The sequence below is a fragment of the Mytilus trossulus genome, chromosome 3 (genome assembly GCF_036588685.1).
Source record: "Mytilus trossulus isolate FHL-02 chromosome 3, PNRI_Mtr1.1.1.hap1, whole genome shotgun sequence".
NCBI classification, from domain to species: domain Eukaryota; kingdom Metazoa; phylum Mollusca; class Bivalvia; order Mytilida; family Mytilidae; genus Mytilus; species Mytilus trossulus.
Window position 1 is genome coordinate 91,307,956 of NC_086375.1, and position 18,169 is coordinate 91,326,124.

The 18,169-nt window shown below is 31.8% G+C and overlaps 1 protein-coding gene across 1 annotated transcript; it reads right to left on the reverse strand.

Annotated features, from left to right (window-relative positions):
• Window positions 1–256: 256 nt before the first annotated feature.
• Window positions 257–18,135, reverse strand: LOC134712829 (X-ray radiation resistance-associated protein 1-like). Its single transcript, XM_063574774.1, has 14 exons — window positions 18,014–18,135; window positions 12,627–12,838; window positions 11,909–12,053; window positions 10,521–10,618; window positions 9,580–9,725; window positions 8,720–8,821; window positions 7,532–7,866; window positions 6,848–7,059; window positions 6,375–6,587; window positions 5,005–5,601; window positions 4,117–4,270; window positions 2,686–2,798; window positions 1,981–2,151; window positions 257–1,235 (listed from the first exon to the last, which is right to left on the reverse strand). The coding sequence occupies exons 1-14, from the start codon at window positions 18,111–18,113 to the stop codon at window positions 1,113–1,115; spliced, it is 2,721 nt and encodes a 906-aa protein (XP_063430844.1). The 5' UTR covers window positions 18,114–18,135; the 3' UTR covers window positions 257–1,112.
• Window positions 18,136–18,169: the final 34 nt, after the last annotated feature.

The window sequence follows — 18,169 nt, forward strand, 5'->3', positions numbered from 1 at the left end:
TGAAATGAACCTAAGACTAAGAAAAGGAAAACTCACAAATAAAAGTGGGAAACTCACTGTTTATCCATGTTTCTTGTATCCAACAAATAATTGAAATGTAAGCAATCTGACTTTGTTCCAAGTGTCATTTGTGTTATTGGGAAGGATAAGATATAACAGGGGTATGCAAACAAACATACTGGAAAAAGAGTTATTAAAGAAACTAACTTCTTCGGCTATTCTGCTTTATAACAATTTTTATTAAAAAAAAACGCTGTAGGCTTATAAACATTTATTAAATAACAAAAAGCACTCACATCTGTGCAGCTTGAATAACTTTACATACATACAGAATACATATTAAATTGTATCATCTTATCACAGCCTGGTTTTTACAAAATTGCACATGCACAACAATACAAAATGACACAACTTTTATCTTACATAAAAAATCTGGCATTAACAGACTAAACATTAGAAATACTTTTAGGTGAAAAAGGATTAAATTTGAGTAAAGCAAATAATTTTTGACATATCTCTTACTACTTATGCATTTTCCTTTTTATACAAAGCATGTTTAATAGTGCTCCAAAAACGTCTTTTTGCTAGTTTAAATGAATTTTCTTAGATCTTTAACATACTGTACTGAACTGAACTGTAAGTGTTTATTAAACTATAGAGGCAGTCACAACATTTCAGTTGACTAACCTTTTTTAAATATCAACTGTTTGACTCTAGTGGTCTCATATTTTTTTTATTTTAAAAAAGGCCACAGGAAAGCCTTATCATACAATGACATGATTTCTTTTTAACAGATAATCCTTGATTTTTTTTTATTTCTAGACCAAAATAAAAGTAATGCAGCCAATCAGTATCTAGAAAATTTTAAAACACAGACATTACCATATGTTTCTTAATCAAGGGGGAATCAAATATTGCTGAATTTAACAACTAGTAACAGGGAAGTTAAACAAAGGAGAAGGTTTAAAATTTCAAAAAATATTTCTTTTCAAGGCAATCTGTTGCAAACTATAATCATATATCTTGAAAAGCAAACATTTTCATCTATTTGTACAATGATCCTGACGTCCTTTCTCACTTACAAGTGTTAAACAATATCAAATTTAAATGGTTTATGTTGCTTTTAATATCTCTGCTTTCTTAGATAAATCATGGGCTGTTCCTGTCATGATCTTTTTGACTTCTCTGGCTTCCTTCATTGAATTAACCCTCACTGTGTTGTATCTCTTCTGAATCTGAAATTAAAAGTAGACATTTTAAGTCTATTACTTGTAAAGTCTAAATCTAGGGGGGAAAAATACTATATGATGACATGTTGAATAAGGAACTTTAACAAATAAAAATCACAACTGTATTGTATTCACCTTGTATAGTTGTAATGCAACTAAGATTTATTTTAAAACGGTTTTAACTGATGCAAGAATAACCTAAACAATATGAACACAGCCTTCAACAAGAATATGTCCATAGTACTCGGATGCCCCATCTGCATTATCATTTTCTATCTTTAGTGGACTGTGAAAATGAGGTAAAAACTCTAATTTTGCATTAAAATTAGAAAGATCATAGCAAACCTGTGTACTGAGTTTCAAGTTGATTGGATTTCAACTTCATCAAAATCTACCTTGACAAAAACTTTACCTTGAATTAGGACAGACTAACGGACAGGCGAACGAGACAGAAAACATAATGCCCATAAATGGGGCATAATAAATGGGGCATAATAAAATATCCTCCAAAAAACACCTTAAAACCTGTTAATCTACAAACTGCAACCTAAACCAGCAGGTTCTACTGTTGGGATATCTGACTTACTATTTTAGAGAACTGCTAATTATTTCATTTCATATGCAGAGAAAGAAAGAATAATTTAACTGGTAATAAATAAAAGTAGACAGAAAACCAATAAGTCTCCCTAATTTCTTTTGAGATATTAAATTATAAGTATGAGAACTAGTTGTGGTTAAAACAACTACAAACCTCAGCCAGAAGAGTCTGTGCCTCTGGGAACTGTTTTTTCTTAGAACGAGTATCCTTTAATACATTGCTGAGGTTGGCTTCATCAACAGTTTCACGATGTTTAAGCTTTGTAAGCACAGAATCCACTCTCTCTCCCCTAGTCTTCCTTGGTACCTTGGGTGGCATCTCCCACTGTAAAATAATTAAATTCATCATCATTTCAGTTACCCTAGGCATTTCACACTGTGGGTAGATTGTCACAAAAAGATTCATCACTGTAGTAAAGATATATGATTGCTATTTCCTAAAGCTTTGTATATTTTGTCTATTTTCATCCTTTCTAAATTCTTCCAGGTAAATTTAGTCTTTTTTCCATTTTTTTTTTAAAACTCAGAGAAATACTGAAGATTCAGTGTTTAGTTTAAACCGTTTCCACAGTATATATCATTACATAAAAAGAAAATTAATCAGAAAAACTGATGGTTACAATATATTTTGTATACTGGTTTACTGAAAAATATAAAAATAATACATGCCATGACAAATGTAAATCTATCATATTAAATCTTTAAACTGCACAGCTACAACAGTCAAGCATGGCTCACACCTTAGAGAAAGGTCCTGAAAGTTATTTACTAAATGTAATCATCAGAACTGGTTAAAACAGTATTCAAACAACATAATTTACTACCCTATAAAAGTGTTTCAAATAATATAATATTTTACCTTTTTATATGGTTCTACTGATTTCTCTATGCGATCCAATCTAGCTGCTGCATCCCTATATACAAGTTCATGTCCAAGTGCAAACTTTAAAGCTTTAACATTGCCTTGCATATCTGATAAATAGAAAGAAAAAAAATGTATGAAGACTTTATGTTGATCTGGAATTGTTCACTTCTTTTGTCTTTGTGGATAGTCCACTTATAGCAAGACTTACTCACATCTCCTTATCTTTATATCATAAGATTTCATGATATGCCACTTTTAATTTTTTATACAATAAATATACCAAAAAAGACCAAAGAAATAAAACACATATACAATTAAAGAACCATAGTGAGCATGCTTACATACCCCACACCTCCAAATTGTTAAAGGACAAATAAAATAATTTCTGAGAAAAAAATTGAATCATATTTTTCTGTCACTATGAACATCTATATAGTACATCCTTATTATCTATTAGGTTTCATGAAATTCTGTTGAGAGTTTCAGAGGAGCTATGATGACAAATTGTTGCAGTAGTATATTGAAGCAAATAAGGTCAAAGGGGCATAACTCCTAGAAAAAGAATTGAATCAATATTTCATGTTGATATGCACATCAACATAGTATGTCCTTATTATCTACAATGTTTCATGGAATTCTGTTGTGTGGTTTCAGAGGAGTTGTGATGACAAACTGTTGCAGTAGTATATTGAAGCAAATAAGTTCAAAGGGGTGAAACTCCTTAGGAAAAAAATGAATCATAATTTCCTGTTGATATGCACATCTAGATAGAATGTCATTTTTATCTAAAAAGGTTTCATGAAATTCTGTTGTATGTTTTCAGAGGAGTTGAGATGACAAGAACAGGACTGATAGACTGACAGAGGGACGGACGAATGGACAGAGGCACAGAACAGAGAACATGCCCATCTACTATCTTAGGTGGAGCATAAAAAATGTTGAATGTCATTCCTGAATACATTTTTGTAAGCTGTTAAGGAAGCTGGCTTGTCATGTTTTGGATTTTTGTCATATTTTCGGAATCCTCTGGTTTTATCCATTTAAATGCCTTGAAAAAAATTGCCCGGTGACCCCCATTTTTCTTTTTTAAATTCTTTAACATACATAAAGATAAGCCATCTGTAAAAGTCTTATAAAATTCTAATTACTTTTTAACAGTTTTTGAGAACTTTAACTTGTCAATGATAAAGCTTAGAAAAGTCAAGAGAGAATACATTCCCGCCAAAATTTCAACGGTTCATATCTTGAAAACAAGCACAGTGACCTATATATTTTTTTTGCTTTTTGGATTCCTTCATTAATTCCTTATCAATATAAACTAGTGTTTTGAAAAGTTAATTACTCTGAAACTGAGAAGCGACCCCCCTTAACATTTTGTAGAACATTCAATATTTAATTGTATGCATTGTGATAGAAAGGTGTTACCTTTTGGATCCATAAAATGAGGATCCTCTTCAAAATCAAGAAGAATTTCATAGCCTTTATATTTATCATCTAGTTTTGGTTTGGATTTGCCTTGTTTGACTTTTTCTTTTTTTGGTTTGGATTTTGCAGTCTTTGCTTCCTCTGTGTCATCAACCTAGAAAATTCAAATTTATTTAAACATATAAGATTTGTTTCTTTATTACATGATTGCATGCAGTCAACTCAATTAATTCTATAAAAAATGTACCATCTTATCATTAGTAACTACTTATATTTTAGCATTAATTAAATTCAAGAACCTTTGAGCACCCTCGCATACCCTTCACCTCAACAAATACAAAAACAAATCTCAACAGATTTCTAGGTTTAAAGACTAAAAACTCATACAATAGTAAACTAATAATTTTTGTGTGTGGACATGCACATGTACATAGAACCTCCTTATTATCTACAAAGTTTCATGATAATCTGTTTTGTGGTTTCAGAGGAGATGCAATGACAAACTATTATTCTAAGTTCTAAGTTCAAATGGGCATAATTCCTAGAAAAGAATTTGTACCATAATTTCCTGTCCATAGTATATCATTATCATCTACAAAGATTCATGAAATTCTGATGTGTGGTTTCAGAAGAGTTGAGATTACAAGGACAGGAACAAAGGACGGACTGTTCAAAAACATTATACCCTACACTCAAAATTATAAAATTTATTCATTAATAATTATTTTGTGACCCTGATTAAGTTTCTAACTGCACCTAAAATCTAAATATTTTTTTCTTTCTAAATTGTTGTATTTAAAAAGAAATTCATGAATTACTAGATCTTGCACTCTGAAGACAACATTTAAATAAATGAAGAGAAAACTTTCAAAAGTAATTGGTCTTTACCTGAGTCATAAAGAAAGCTTGATCAGGTTGTGCTTCTGACCATGCTGACTTTGATTCTGGTTTATCATCAGGTTCCTTCTGTTGTGGCATTGCTCCTGCTGAGTATGGTCGTTTATTATCAGAAGAAGATTGCTCTTGAGGTGAAAATTGTCTTTTATAATCAGATTCTCCAGGAATATTTTGAGGGGTTACAGAATGAGCTCTCCTGTAATTAGAAGATTCAGGAATTCCTCCCGATTCTTCAGATACTCTTCTCTTGTAATCACTTTCTCCTGGTATTGATTCAGGTGTTTGTGAGTGAGCTCGTCTATATGCAGCAGAATCAGGAACACCTCCAGATTCCTCAGAAAATTGTCTTTTATACACAGGTGAACTAGAAAGTGCATCAGATTGTTCTGGAAATGCACGCTGATAGACAGGACTAGATGGTATATTATTTTCTCCTGAATGGTGACCGTTTTTATTATTAGCAGGCGGTATTGGTGGAAGGGCTTTCATATGTGATGGTTTAGGAACAGATGGAGGTCTAGGTGGAGCTTCAAGCATGAGCCTCTCTTCTACTGATACTTTAGGAATCTTTGGAACTCTACTTGAAACCTGTAATTTGTAATATATTAAGCTCAATTATTTTAGAAAAATATTTGAACTAAAACGCACACTATGTGTAGAGAGACAAAAGTATAAGCTGTCAATCAATAATTGATCCTTATGTTGTTAATATAACAGTTCAACATAGCGTTAATCTTTCAACTTTCTGTTAGGATTAAGTAATTTCTCATTAGTGGTGTCTGCTCTATTGTCCAGTTGTTGTCTCTTTGACACATTCCCCATTTCCATTCTCAATATCATACTAAGATTTTTAAATGATGAGAAGTTATTGCAGTAATCCCTTGACCTTAAAAATTTTCCTAATACTTTATGTTTTTGTGACATAGTAACTAATCTCATTTTCATTTTCCACATATGTTATAAGAATGTCCAAATAGAAAGGACAATTTCCTAATTTTAACCAGAAAGCCAGACATTTCCCATTTTTACTCTTTCTTTTTTTTTCATGTGTAACTAAAGGCAGTCAATACTATCAAATTTCAAACAAGAGTAAAATTTCTTTTTTAACATAACTGACTATGAAGTGTTGAAGGTCACCGTCAGCAGACAAAAATTTGTACTATACTTGAGAGTTATTACCTTGTGAAAAACTGAACTTCAAAGGAAGATATTCAGAGGTTTTTGTGATCATAATATAGAATGGATCATAATATGATCAAGTTATGTTATGTGTTATATATAAAAGCCTAATAAAATCATTTCCCCTGGTCATTAGACAGGTGCTTTTGTTACTATAGGCTCTATCTTATCAAATTTCCTACTTTTCTTGACTTTCTGGCAGGGACTTCAATAGTTGGCTTTCCTGTTTCAGTTTCCTTTTTCCTGACAAGTTGTATTCCCAGTCTATCTTGTAAGAATCGTTTGAGTAATGGAGGGTCACCACTTTTCTCTGTTGTCAGAGGATTATTTGCTATAAGAAGTTCTGACAACATGGGCCAAGCTGCTATAGATAATAATGCCTCTTCTTCTGCAATCTAAAATATAAATAGACCATGTTTCTTCCAATATTTATAGGTAATAATCATTATTTGTTAAATGGAAAAAGATAAAGATTTTTAAGCTAATGAGAAAATGTTCAGCCACAGATAAAATTAGGCATATTTTGCAATTTACTCCTTTAAGTTTCACCTTAAAAAAAAAAGAATCCAAATGACTCATGTTTATCTTTACTTAAAATCAAACTTTAAACTACATTTTTGTAAGAGTGTATAATTCTAAATAAATAATATATTACCAAATTATAAGACAAATTAAGATATCTAAGTTCTGGAAAGGGAGGTAATGGTGGTCCTTTAGGATCCTGTCCAAATTTGTCAACAATAGGGTTTTTGGATCCATCAGCTAAAAATTCAGGCTCAAGTTCTGTTGGCAAGTCTGTATCTATATCCAAGTCTGCCAAGGATTTAGAGAAGTCTTCAAACTCTTCATTTACATCTATTGCTGGCTCTTTTGGAAAAAGTTCAAATAAAATAACTATTTGAGTTATACTAAAAAATATGACATGAAGCATTTTGATGAGGTCTTAATTCATCAGAAGTTTAATAAAAATTTGAAATACCACCTAATTCTGCAAACTTCTCCTAATGTTTTTCATTTAACTCTACTACAGAAAAGGTCTAAACAAAAATCTCTATTTCAATAACTAAGTTACAATGTATCTTTTATGGTATTTTTATTAAAGGTGGTCGCTGTTTATTTTACATTTACCCAATAAGACAACATCTCCTTCATTTGTAAAATAACACTCTGCCAACTTGATCATGAATTTTAACAGAAACAATAAAAGTGGTAATAAAATATAAATTTATAGTTTTATAACTTTATACAGCAACAAATGTAAAAAAAAGTAGGAAAGAATATAAAACATAGATATAAAGTTAGTAACATCAAACAGTATTACGTGTACTGTAAATATTACCTTTTTTATCTTCTTTCTGATCATTGTCAACCTTGCCCTCTGTATCTGATTTTTCATTGGAATTTGAGACGACCTCTGAATTAGCGGGAACAGGAATTGAAGCCTCTGTATTCACAGGAACGCCAGGTTCTGATAGAACAGTAGGTAAAGTTTCTGATGTATGGTCAGACTTTCTACGATTGTGTCGACTAGATCTCGGTGTTCTTGATGTTCTCTTGCCAGATTTTTTCCGTTTTTCACCTGAATCGTCTTCACTCACAACCATACTTCCCTCCACTGATTTCAGTTGGGGAACATAAAATATTTCATTTTTCTCTAGATTAAGATGTCTAAGTCTAAAAATACAAAGAAAATTATAAATTGTTGTTGTTACATTGCCAAAGTATACCAAAAATAGTATAATAACATAACGAAAATACCAAACTCCAAGGAAAATTCAAAATGGCTAGGATTTAGTTTAAAGATGACTTATTGAAAACACAACAATTGATACTAAGCATTTTCCATTTTCAGATCAACACATATTCTAATGCAATTTGGATTTAACAATTTTTTTCATTGGCTAACAGTTGCCGTCAAATCCACAGTTGACCAGGCGTAACTAAGGAGAGACCCGCCATTTTGAATTGATGAATCAACAAATGTTCTACTATATAATCAAAAATAAAACAACTCCTACCTCGAATTTGACGTTTTAATGTAATTTTATCCAAATTTGAAGCATACAGGTAACGAAATAACCTCCAGTTTGTAAGTTTTCGTTTGTATGACGTCACGTTTAGCCATGACGTCTTTGTGCCAAAATTATTCATGAAGTTTCGCGGATTTTTTTTACTTGACAAATTTTTCAAGTTTTATCGTATTTTTTTCTTTTTGTAATGCATTAGAATCGGAATAACAGTACTGTAGTTGAAGAGTTGCCACCGTCAATTTTGATTTGACGGTCGCAAATCTCCGTTTTACTGTCTCCGCTCCGCGTCGCCAGTAAAACTGCATTTGCGACCGTCAAATCTACAATTGACGGTGGCAACTCTTCAACTACAGTACTGTTATTCCTTAATTTAAAATCTATAACTTGAATACATGAATGAGTTTGGATGTTAAAAATGCTCTTAAAAAAAAGAGTATAATAGAGTGAAATGAAAGGCTTTGAATTTCCTGAATAATGAAGCAGATTAGTATGCTTACCTTCTAAGACCAGCCAAGGCAGCAAATAAAGCAACATAACACAGTTTGTTATCATCCAGCATCAGTATCTCTAAGTTACGGAAACGTGGAATCTTTCTTTTACTGTGAAAATAGAAAATTGTAACAAATAAAAATCTGTCTACTTGGTATCTCCTTCAAGTCTTGACACATCCATATGTCTTGCCTGCTTTTCAGATAAAATCAAAAGCAATTTCTCAATAACTGCCAAAAAAACTTCCTGGGTATGAGAGTGTTTACACCTTTTACACTCTCCTATTGTTTTAAGATAAAAGGTTTGCAGCAGTCTGAAGTCAAAATACTGTTTAAAACATTTTCATTATTTTTAGCAAGAAATATAATCAAATTTTCAACTTTATTCTTTTACTGAAATGCAGCTTTTTTGTCAAAAATATAAGTTCTGTATTTTGTCAAAATGCACCTTAAGAAGAGTTGTCTAATTGATGTATAATTTACTGACATCTACTATATATTAATTTTCAATGGAAAAATAGATAAACACACACACACCTCCCTTTTGTGTTAAATCCAAATGTATAACATTTATTATTTAGAACTTTTGGTAAAATTTTCTAACCATTAATATGATAAAACAAAAAACCCAGTTTTAAATAAAATTGAGTATGAAAATGGGGAATGTGTCAAAGAGACAACAACCCTACCATAGAGAAGACAACAGCAGAAGGTCACAAACAGGTCTTCAATGTAGCGAGAAATTCCTGCACCCAAAGGTGTCCTTCAGCTGACCCCATAACAAATATATACTAGTTCAGTGATAATGTCAATGAACGCCATACTAATTTCCAAATTGTACACAAGAAACTAAAATTAAACCTACATACCTTGTAGTGTCCTGGAAAGGTAGTGCCATATCTGGTGGCAAGGATCGGAAGTTATTACCCGTCAGATGTAAGACTTTAAGGTTAGGTAATGTACCCAGTGACAGTATATCTTCATGGGAAAGGTTGTTATAAGAGATATCTACTATCTGTAACAAAAAAAAGAAAAATCAATACAGAACATCTTCATTTCTATGTGCACTATCAATGTAAATAAAAATACATTTCTTACTTTTATGTAACAAGGTACATTTTGCTTGAGATGGAATATGGAGGAGGGTTAAGATCTCATAAGAAAATGAGTTCATGTAAAAGTCAGGACCTTGTCATTGGTTTACTTATGTCATGTATGTCATATCTTAATTTAAATGTTTGTTATCATTGGTTTACTTATGTCATGTATGTCATTGGTTTACTTATGTCATGTATGTCATTGGTTTACTTATGTCATGTATGTCATTGGTTTACTTATGTCATGTATGTCATATCTTAATTTAAATGTTTTATCATTGTTTTGATTTTTCTTCTTAGAATTAAATGTTGATGGCAGATCTTTGCCTATAATTAAATCATTATTTGAAAATTGCCTTGTATCTTCTACATCTGTAAATCTTTAATCTTAGATTTCTGTGGCCATTTAGTGTAGATTTAAAAGTATGACTTGAGTGTGAATTCACATTACTACAAGACGTGTCATGGTTCTTTTCTATCCAAAATTTTATGTATTTGGTTTTGATGTTATATTTGTTATTTTCATCTGATTTTGTCTATTGCTTAGTCCGTTTCTGTGTGTTACATTTTTATGTTGTGTTGTTGTTCCCCTCGTATATTTAATGTGTTTCCATCAGTTTTAGTTTGTTACCCCGATTTTGTTTTTTGTCCATGGATTAACGAGTTTTGAACAGCGGTATACTACTGTTGCCTTTATTCAATATCGTTTTTACCTCTAAGGTAGGATAATCCCCTGGATTTAATCTTATACTCCGGAGGCCATTCAGTGGAATCTCAAGTTCTCTGATTATTGGAAAACCTCTAAAAGCCTCTGAAAGTAGACAATCAAATTCAAGTAAAAATAACATAATGAAAATACTGACAAGTTATCACTAGGTGTAACACCACTAATTAATGCCCGGCCCAAAAGCACATGCCAGAAAGTAGTACATATTTAACACAAAATAGTTCCTACGGATGAGTGTACCTTTCAAAATATGTAGAATATTTAGGTATTTTTGGTATCAAATGAAAGCTGAAGGACTGGTGATCATTGTAGAACACTTTTGGACTTTTAGTTTTGAATATTAAAAAAACTGCACCAAATTTTAAAAAGAGGGTACATTTTGTCTGTTTGTCAGATCTGAAGTACCTGTTTTGGTACATCTGAAGTTCTGGGAACCAGTTCTTTCATATATGCCATGCAAGGTATGTTGATTTTTCCAGTGCAAGACACCATAAAGTGTTGCTTTGATATGCAATGATTGCCACTTTATTTGAACTTAAAATAAAAGAGGTGTGTCTGCTTGAAACGGAGGAATTTAACATAGAAAGCAATGGGATCATGAATTAGTGGTGAACTTCCACTATAATTTATAAAATTAGGAACTCAGAAACATTGATTTGACAAAAAAAAATTTTATGATTTGTGTTATTGTACAAACTTAATATTTGAATAATCTTGAAACAGAAAATAAACATCAGTCATTCATATCTATCACCCTGAAGATTTGTTGAAACTCATAAAGATAAGTGACAGAAAACTAATTGTCAACTGCTTAAGGTGGTACCCAACACCTTCACTCAAATTAATTTGGCTGGTTTAATTTTCATAAAATTTTGACAATTAATTTACTTTAACCCTTTGACAAAAATATAAAAATTTGAACCAACCATTATATCAGAAAAATTGCACTGTTTAAATAGCAGTTTGGCAAACACTTATTTTGATCATTGAGAAGCTTATATTCCCTTTACAACACAACGTAATTAAAATGTTTAGCTGATTTTACAGAGTTATCTCCCTGTAGTGTTAGGTACATCCTTAATAATTAAAGATCTATAATTCTACCACAAGAAATCTGATTGTTGTCAAGATCAGAAAAGGCCTGTCCTTATGGCCCAAATAATTGTGTAAACTATTTTTGTTCCAATTGTTGGAACATTCAACAATTGAAGTCTTATGACTAAAAACTTTCTGTAAGAATTTTGTCAGCTTTGAGATATTAAAGGATGTCCTAGGACATTCACACAAACAAACCAAAAGTTTATTATTGTTCAGGACAAAAAATGACAAAAGTAATTTACATGCAATAAATTAATTTCTTAAATATATAATTACCAAAAGGGAGATAATTTTCAGAAGCATTCACATATGCAACATTATCAAAAAGTGCAAAATCTTCCTCTTTAAATTCTGACAATTCTTTTCCAGCTATGTTGACAGAACATAAATCTGAAGGGTCTTCCACACAGCAATGTCTCATCTAAAAGATACACAATTATTTGTTAACATATCAACATTCATAGCAAGTACTGACACATTTGTTTATCAAAGTAGGTTTACAATGAACATGTATCTATATATAATTCGGCTATTTCACTCTTGTGATATCTTTATCTAATTCGGCTGTTATTTTTTTTGATTGAATTGCTTGACATTTTTCATGTTGGCGCCTTTAATAGCCAACTACACAGTATGAGTTTTTCTTATTGTTTAAGGTCATAGGATTGTCTATAATTGCTAACAGCCACTTAAATTGAACTCTAGTGATAAGCAATCATACCACATCTCTTTATCTTTATTTATCAGCTGTGTTTTGTTATGCAATTTCTTATATAACCATGCATTCATATATTTACTTTAATGGTAATACAGGGGTATCCTAAAAATTCAATATGTAAACATAAAATACTTTGAACATGTTAGCAATTATCACACAATCAAAATTTTAAATACAAGTAGTTAATATAATAACAGTTTAAACACGAAATCATTGATAAAAAATTGATTTTAATTCTCTTATGATTATATATATTTGTAAATGTAAAATGTATACCAAGAAGAAACCATCCAATGCTGGTGCCTCCTGCTGTTCTTCTTCATCCTCATCCAAGTTTGGAATTTCAGCAGGATTAAAGGATGTGCCCTCTCGGTCTGATCTTTTTCGTTCTTCTTTTATCTGTGCATATGTTTTTGGCTTTGTACATAGCACTGCCTTGAATCTTCTTCTTTGCTCTGCTTTTTGTTCAAACAGCCATGCACCACTGACTACATAAAATAAATATTATAATATATATATATAAAGTGTTCATCAAATATTAGGCTTTTACCTTAGATGGGTTTTTTCAGAAGGAGATCAAGAATGAACAATCAAATCAAGCCTCATTGACATGACTACTGTTTTATTATATTCCACTCAATGAAGCTTTAACAGTGAAAAGATTTATAGGCATGCAGTTATGACATTGGACAAAGGCCAGTAAAAATTGGTTTGGTCCAGTTAAGTGATTCAAACTTTACCATAGGTATTTATAAAAGATAATTAAAGGGGGGAATGTTTGGATTTCCATAGTTTTTTAAATTGCATTGTCTACCTTTGATGTCAGACTGTGACATAAGCAAATGGTTTTCTATAAAAGGTAAAAGAATATTGCAGACTGAAAATTTTCAAAAGAGACCTACAAGGATCAAAGTTAATGGTTGGCGTATTCAGACAGGTGGAGTGGAATTTACAGACAAGACTATATAATAGTTTATCTGTATACGTAGATAAAGTTATAACTATTTAATTTCTGCACACTCTGGTTTATTTCCTAATCCAATGTCACATTATACAATTATGGCCTGTTGAAAAGATTAATTTCCAAAATTGTCATCAGAAGAAGATTATTTCACTGAGGGAGCAGCCCGAAATGAAATAACTTTTAGGGGTTGACAATTTTTTTGATATTCATTGATTCTACAGGACCAAAATTGTTTTATTATACCTAACTAACAGTGGAGGGGCCTTTGAACACTCATATTTGCAACTTTAGTAACAAAACAAAAGCTGACATTTGAAAATACTTTTGTGTTCTAGGATTTCTCAAAGGTACACGTACAACAACGGGTGAACAAAGGTCAATTTTTTGGGTGAAATATTGATGGCCCTGAAAGGACCATTTATAAGAGATATAGGCTTTTGGCAATAGATTCATGTCCAAAGCCTAATTTTTTTGTCTCTCAATTGGCTTCCAGTGTAAGGAAAACACTGCTGTTTTGTTGGAATGGGGAATCCAGAGCAACCATTTAATCTAATACCCCTTGAAGTCAAGAAAACTATACGCATGCGCATAATTACCAAAACAAACCCTGGAACAAGAACGTATATTAAAAATGTCTATTAAAGGACTTAGATGGTTCTCTTTTTATTTATGGAAGTACAATCTCAAATAACAGTTTCATAACGGTTACAAATAAGAAAAACTCCACTTCAGTTCTTATATGACAGAAATAGATTTATCAGAATTCAGAGAACTCTCGCATTTTTATCAAAACTGGGGAATTCCCTCTGACGTGTTTCTAAATTTATAAAAACACTAAATAGAAATACTGCGTAATTCTGATTTTCCGTGTTGTTAAAAACACGCATATAAGTCAAGAGAAATGTCAAACATGAAGATTATGAAAAGAACATTATAGTAAAGTTGTTTAAGTTCAATCCCTTTGTTTGTTTTTACCTTTTAAAGCAAGACAATCATAAGAATCTGCGATGTTTTTTCATGTTTAGAATAAAACGATTGATGTGAGGGCAATGCTCTGAGCCACCGGTATAAGTCTACAGATTGCTTGAAAATCCAGAAAAATTTATATCACCATTAGGAAAAATGTATCAACAAACAGAAGACATGAGAGATACAGAATTGGTTGATATAAACAAGATAGAACCACAGTATGAATACCAAGGTCTAGTATCAGTCATTAGAGCCCCTGACTACTGGCGTATCATAGGCAGCTCAAAATCAAGAACAACAGCCCAAATAGAGGAAGGGAAACAAATTATCTCTGAACAACTCAAATCTCAAACACCAAACACAGCAGTCGCTTTTACAGATGGGTCATGTTTGGGAAATCTAGGCCCCTGCGTTGCAGGAGCTATAATTTACATCAATAATCAAGAAGAAAAATTAAAAAGACCTGTCTCTAACAAAGGATCAATCTTGTTAGCTGAACTTATAGCAATAAAAATTGTACTGGATTACATAGAATCTTTTTCAAAACAGCAAATTGATACTTTAACGTTATTTTCGGACAGTCTTAACTCTTAATTGGAAAAGTGACAGCTATCATCAAACCATTAACTAAATCAAAGGGAAAATAAAAATTTTAAATGAACATGGAATTTTAATAAACTTAAACTGGACACCAGGACATGCCAACATAAAAGGAAATGATGAGGCAGACTCTCTGGCAAAAGAAGCTGCTAAAGAAGCAGAAACACTAGTAGTTGATGACATAGTGTTTACAAAACAAGATGTAAAAAAAGCAGCTAGAAATTCTGTTACAAAAAAATGGCAACGCAGATGGGAAAACAGTAATGCTGGACGTCATTATTTCCGATTTCATCCTGAAGTTAAAAATAAAGTAAAAAAAGACTTCCCGTCAAAAAAAATGTACAACATAATCAACAGTTTACGAACAGGTTATTCTAAATTAAATGCATACCAATTTATAATAAACCAGCACATCAACTCAGAAACCTGTGATCACTGCAAACAAAACAAAATTGTACAACACTTCCTTTTTAAATGTGACCAGAATTCAGATGCCAGAGACAAATTATTTCATCAAATATACTTCATAACAGGACAAATTCCAACAGATTTAGACAATTTATTAACAATCAATTTGCCAAATGCAGAAAATATCAATCAAGTATTAGCGGAGTACATAGAGGAAACAAACCGTTTTAGTGAATAATTTAATACAAATTTCTTTTAATCTTTAATATTTTTAATTTTTCATGCCATTTTAGTAACCCAATTAACCATTTTTTTCTTTTTTTTTCACTTAATACATTTATATAATTCTATATTATTTTTCAAGCGCCACCTACAATATCTAAGTACAAAGGAGAAACTACATTAGTGATAATAATTTTACAAGAGAGGATAATTCACAAGAGAGATTACTCTGTCATCACGACAAAGATTGAAGAATGTATCCCAAATACTATATTTTCTAAAAATGGGTCTTTTAAGGTAAAATGGCACAAATTTAAAGAAAATGGAACAACTTCTCCCAAACAACTATATTTTTATTATGGGTTTTAAAAAAGTTAGAGGCCTAAAAAAGGTCAAATTTTCTGATTTTTCATAGGCTTGTACATACACCTTATCGTTGAGCCGGCCGCTTGAACTTTTGACGCATACAACAATTACTTTTCTATTGTGGCGTTAGATATTTTGTTTTATGACGTCAAGATTTCATGGGAACCTGTGTGAATCCAGTAATGGCGGACAAATAGCGATAAGGTGTATTGTATCTTCTTAGTAAATCAAGATAAGGATAATCATCTTTAGGAACAGTTGCTACATTTTTCATGAATATGTGCCATTTAAAGAAAAAGCACTCTGTTAAGAAATTTTTATTTTTCAGCACTCAAATGATTACTCAAATGATGGATTGTTACTCATTTGGGGAACAGTTCCCCATTTGGTGGTGTTGTCCCCAACCTGCTAAAATTAAAAATAATTGAAGACTTACAAAGACCAGAGGCTCCTGACTTGGGACAGGTGCAAAAAAGCGGCAGGTTTAACAGGTTTATGAGATCTTTACCTCTAGCAAATGTAGAAAAGTAAACGCATATGTTACGCTTGCTTCATATGAAAGTCAAATAAAGAGTCAGACTGAAAGGATTTTGATAAGGATATGGCTTCTTAAGGTTCATCATAACAAATGGACAAATATGGCCGTATTTTTACCTCAAAAACTACTCTGTGTACAGACTTACCTGTGCTGTTTGAAAAGTTTTAATGCCTAGCATCCACTAGATATATAAGAGTTAAATGCATTTTGTGTTTAAGAAAGACAAAATCTTTCTTGGTTTTTGCTGGGCATTTTTTTTCCTTTCTTCAGAAGGTGCAAAAATAAACAAACACCTGCATTACTTTGGTATCGGGACCGTTCGCCCTAGTAACATGTTCGCCCTGGGTCCGTTTGCCCTGAGTTCGTTCACCCTTAGAGTCCGTTCGCCCTACTAAAAAATATTAATATTCAGGGCATTGAAGTTGAATAAACTTAATCAGATATATTTCTATGGTATATATTCTTGATATTTATGGAAACATGGAAATATCTAAAAGTTTATGGCTTGTTAAGGATTATTAATTTATTGTTTTATGACAAAATAATTCGAATCACTGCTTATTGTGATACCTGTCTTTTGATGGATTTATAATATAAAAAACAAATTTGTTTTGATAATATATTTAGCTTGAAATTAATTTTTAAAAAATGTACGAACTGTAAAACGGATTTACAAGTTCATTCATTAAAATACTCTGAGACTAGTCTAAGTCATACTGCATACATTAGTGAATGACTGAATACAATTATTTTGTTAACAAATATCAACAAAGATAAATACATTGTATTCCAGTATTCTATTGCAATCTAAGGGAAAATGATGAAATTGATTGCGGCAATATCAATATTCGGTGATTTTTTCAACAAACTTCAACATATTTTATTCAAATACTTAAAATTATGCCACTAGACAACAATTAGTAAAAAATAAAAATCAGGGCGAATGGACCCTGGGCGAACAGGTATCAGGGCGAACAGATACTAGGGCGAACGTGAATTAGGGCGTACAAACCCCGGATTCCATTACTTTGATACTGTCCACTCACTGACTCAGATAAACTCTTTAACTCACCTATAGTTGTGAAGATACCTGGTGTCCAGGTCAATTTAGGACAATGAAAACAATACAAACCGGTTTTTTACCTGAGGGAGCATCTCATAGTTGTTCCACAACTTAGTCAATTTTCACACCTTTTGCATGAAGGAAAAAAAATGCCCATCAAAATCCAAAAGAGATTTTATCTTTCTGAAACGCAAAATGGATTTAACTTTTTTATATCTAGTGGATGCTAGGCATTAAAACTTTTCCAACTTTACAGGTAAGTCTGTACTCAGAGTAATTTTTGGCATGTAAATACAGCCATATTTGTCCGTTTGTTATGATGAACCTTAAATTTAAATTTATGGACAACTCGAGATTCTTGTGTATGGTGTCTGGTATATGCCCTGTTTTAGTCTATGGAGACAGGAGTAAAACTAAACAGAGAACTACTGAAAGGATTTGATATGTTTAGGCCTATTTCAATCTATTAATTGTGGACAAAACTCGTCGTAATAGAATAAATTGTATTCATAAAATGAATAATTCTTGTTTACCATCATCTGGGTGCCTGACAAGACTTCGAACAGGAAAACAATTGGCTGAAAACCCATCTGAAGTCCCATCATCATATTTAACCCAAGGGGCCGACGCCATTTTGAAACGTCTCTACGGAAACGACAAGTCTCGTTTATACGTTTTTTATCAAAACA

Coding starts and splice junctions, on each gene's coding strand:
- LOC134712829 (XM_063574774.1), bottom strand. CDS start 18,113: ATGGCGTCGGCCCCTTGGGTTAAATATGATGATGGGACTTCAGATGGG. Junction 2,152..2,685: donor CAGTAGAACCATATAAAAAG/GTAAAATATTAT, acceptor ATTATTTTACAG/TGGGAGATGCCACCCAAGGT. Junction 1,236..1,980: donor CACAGACTCTTCTGGCTGAG/GTTTGTAGTTGT, acceptor TTTTAATTTCAG/ATTCAGAAGAGATACAACAC.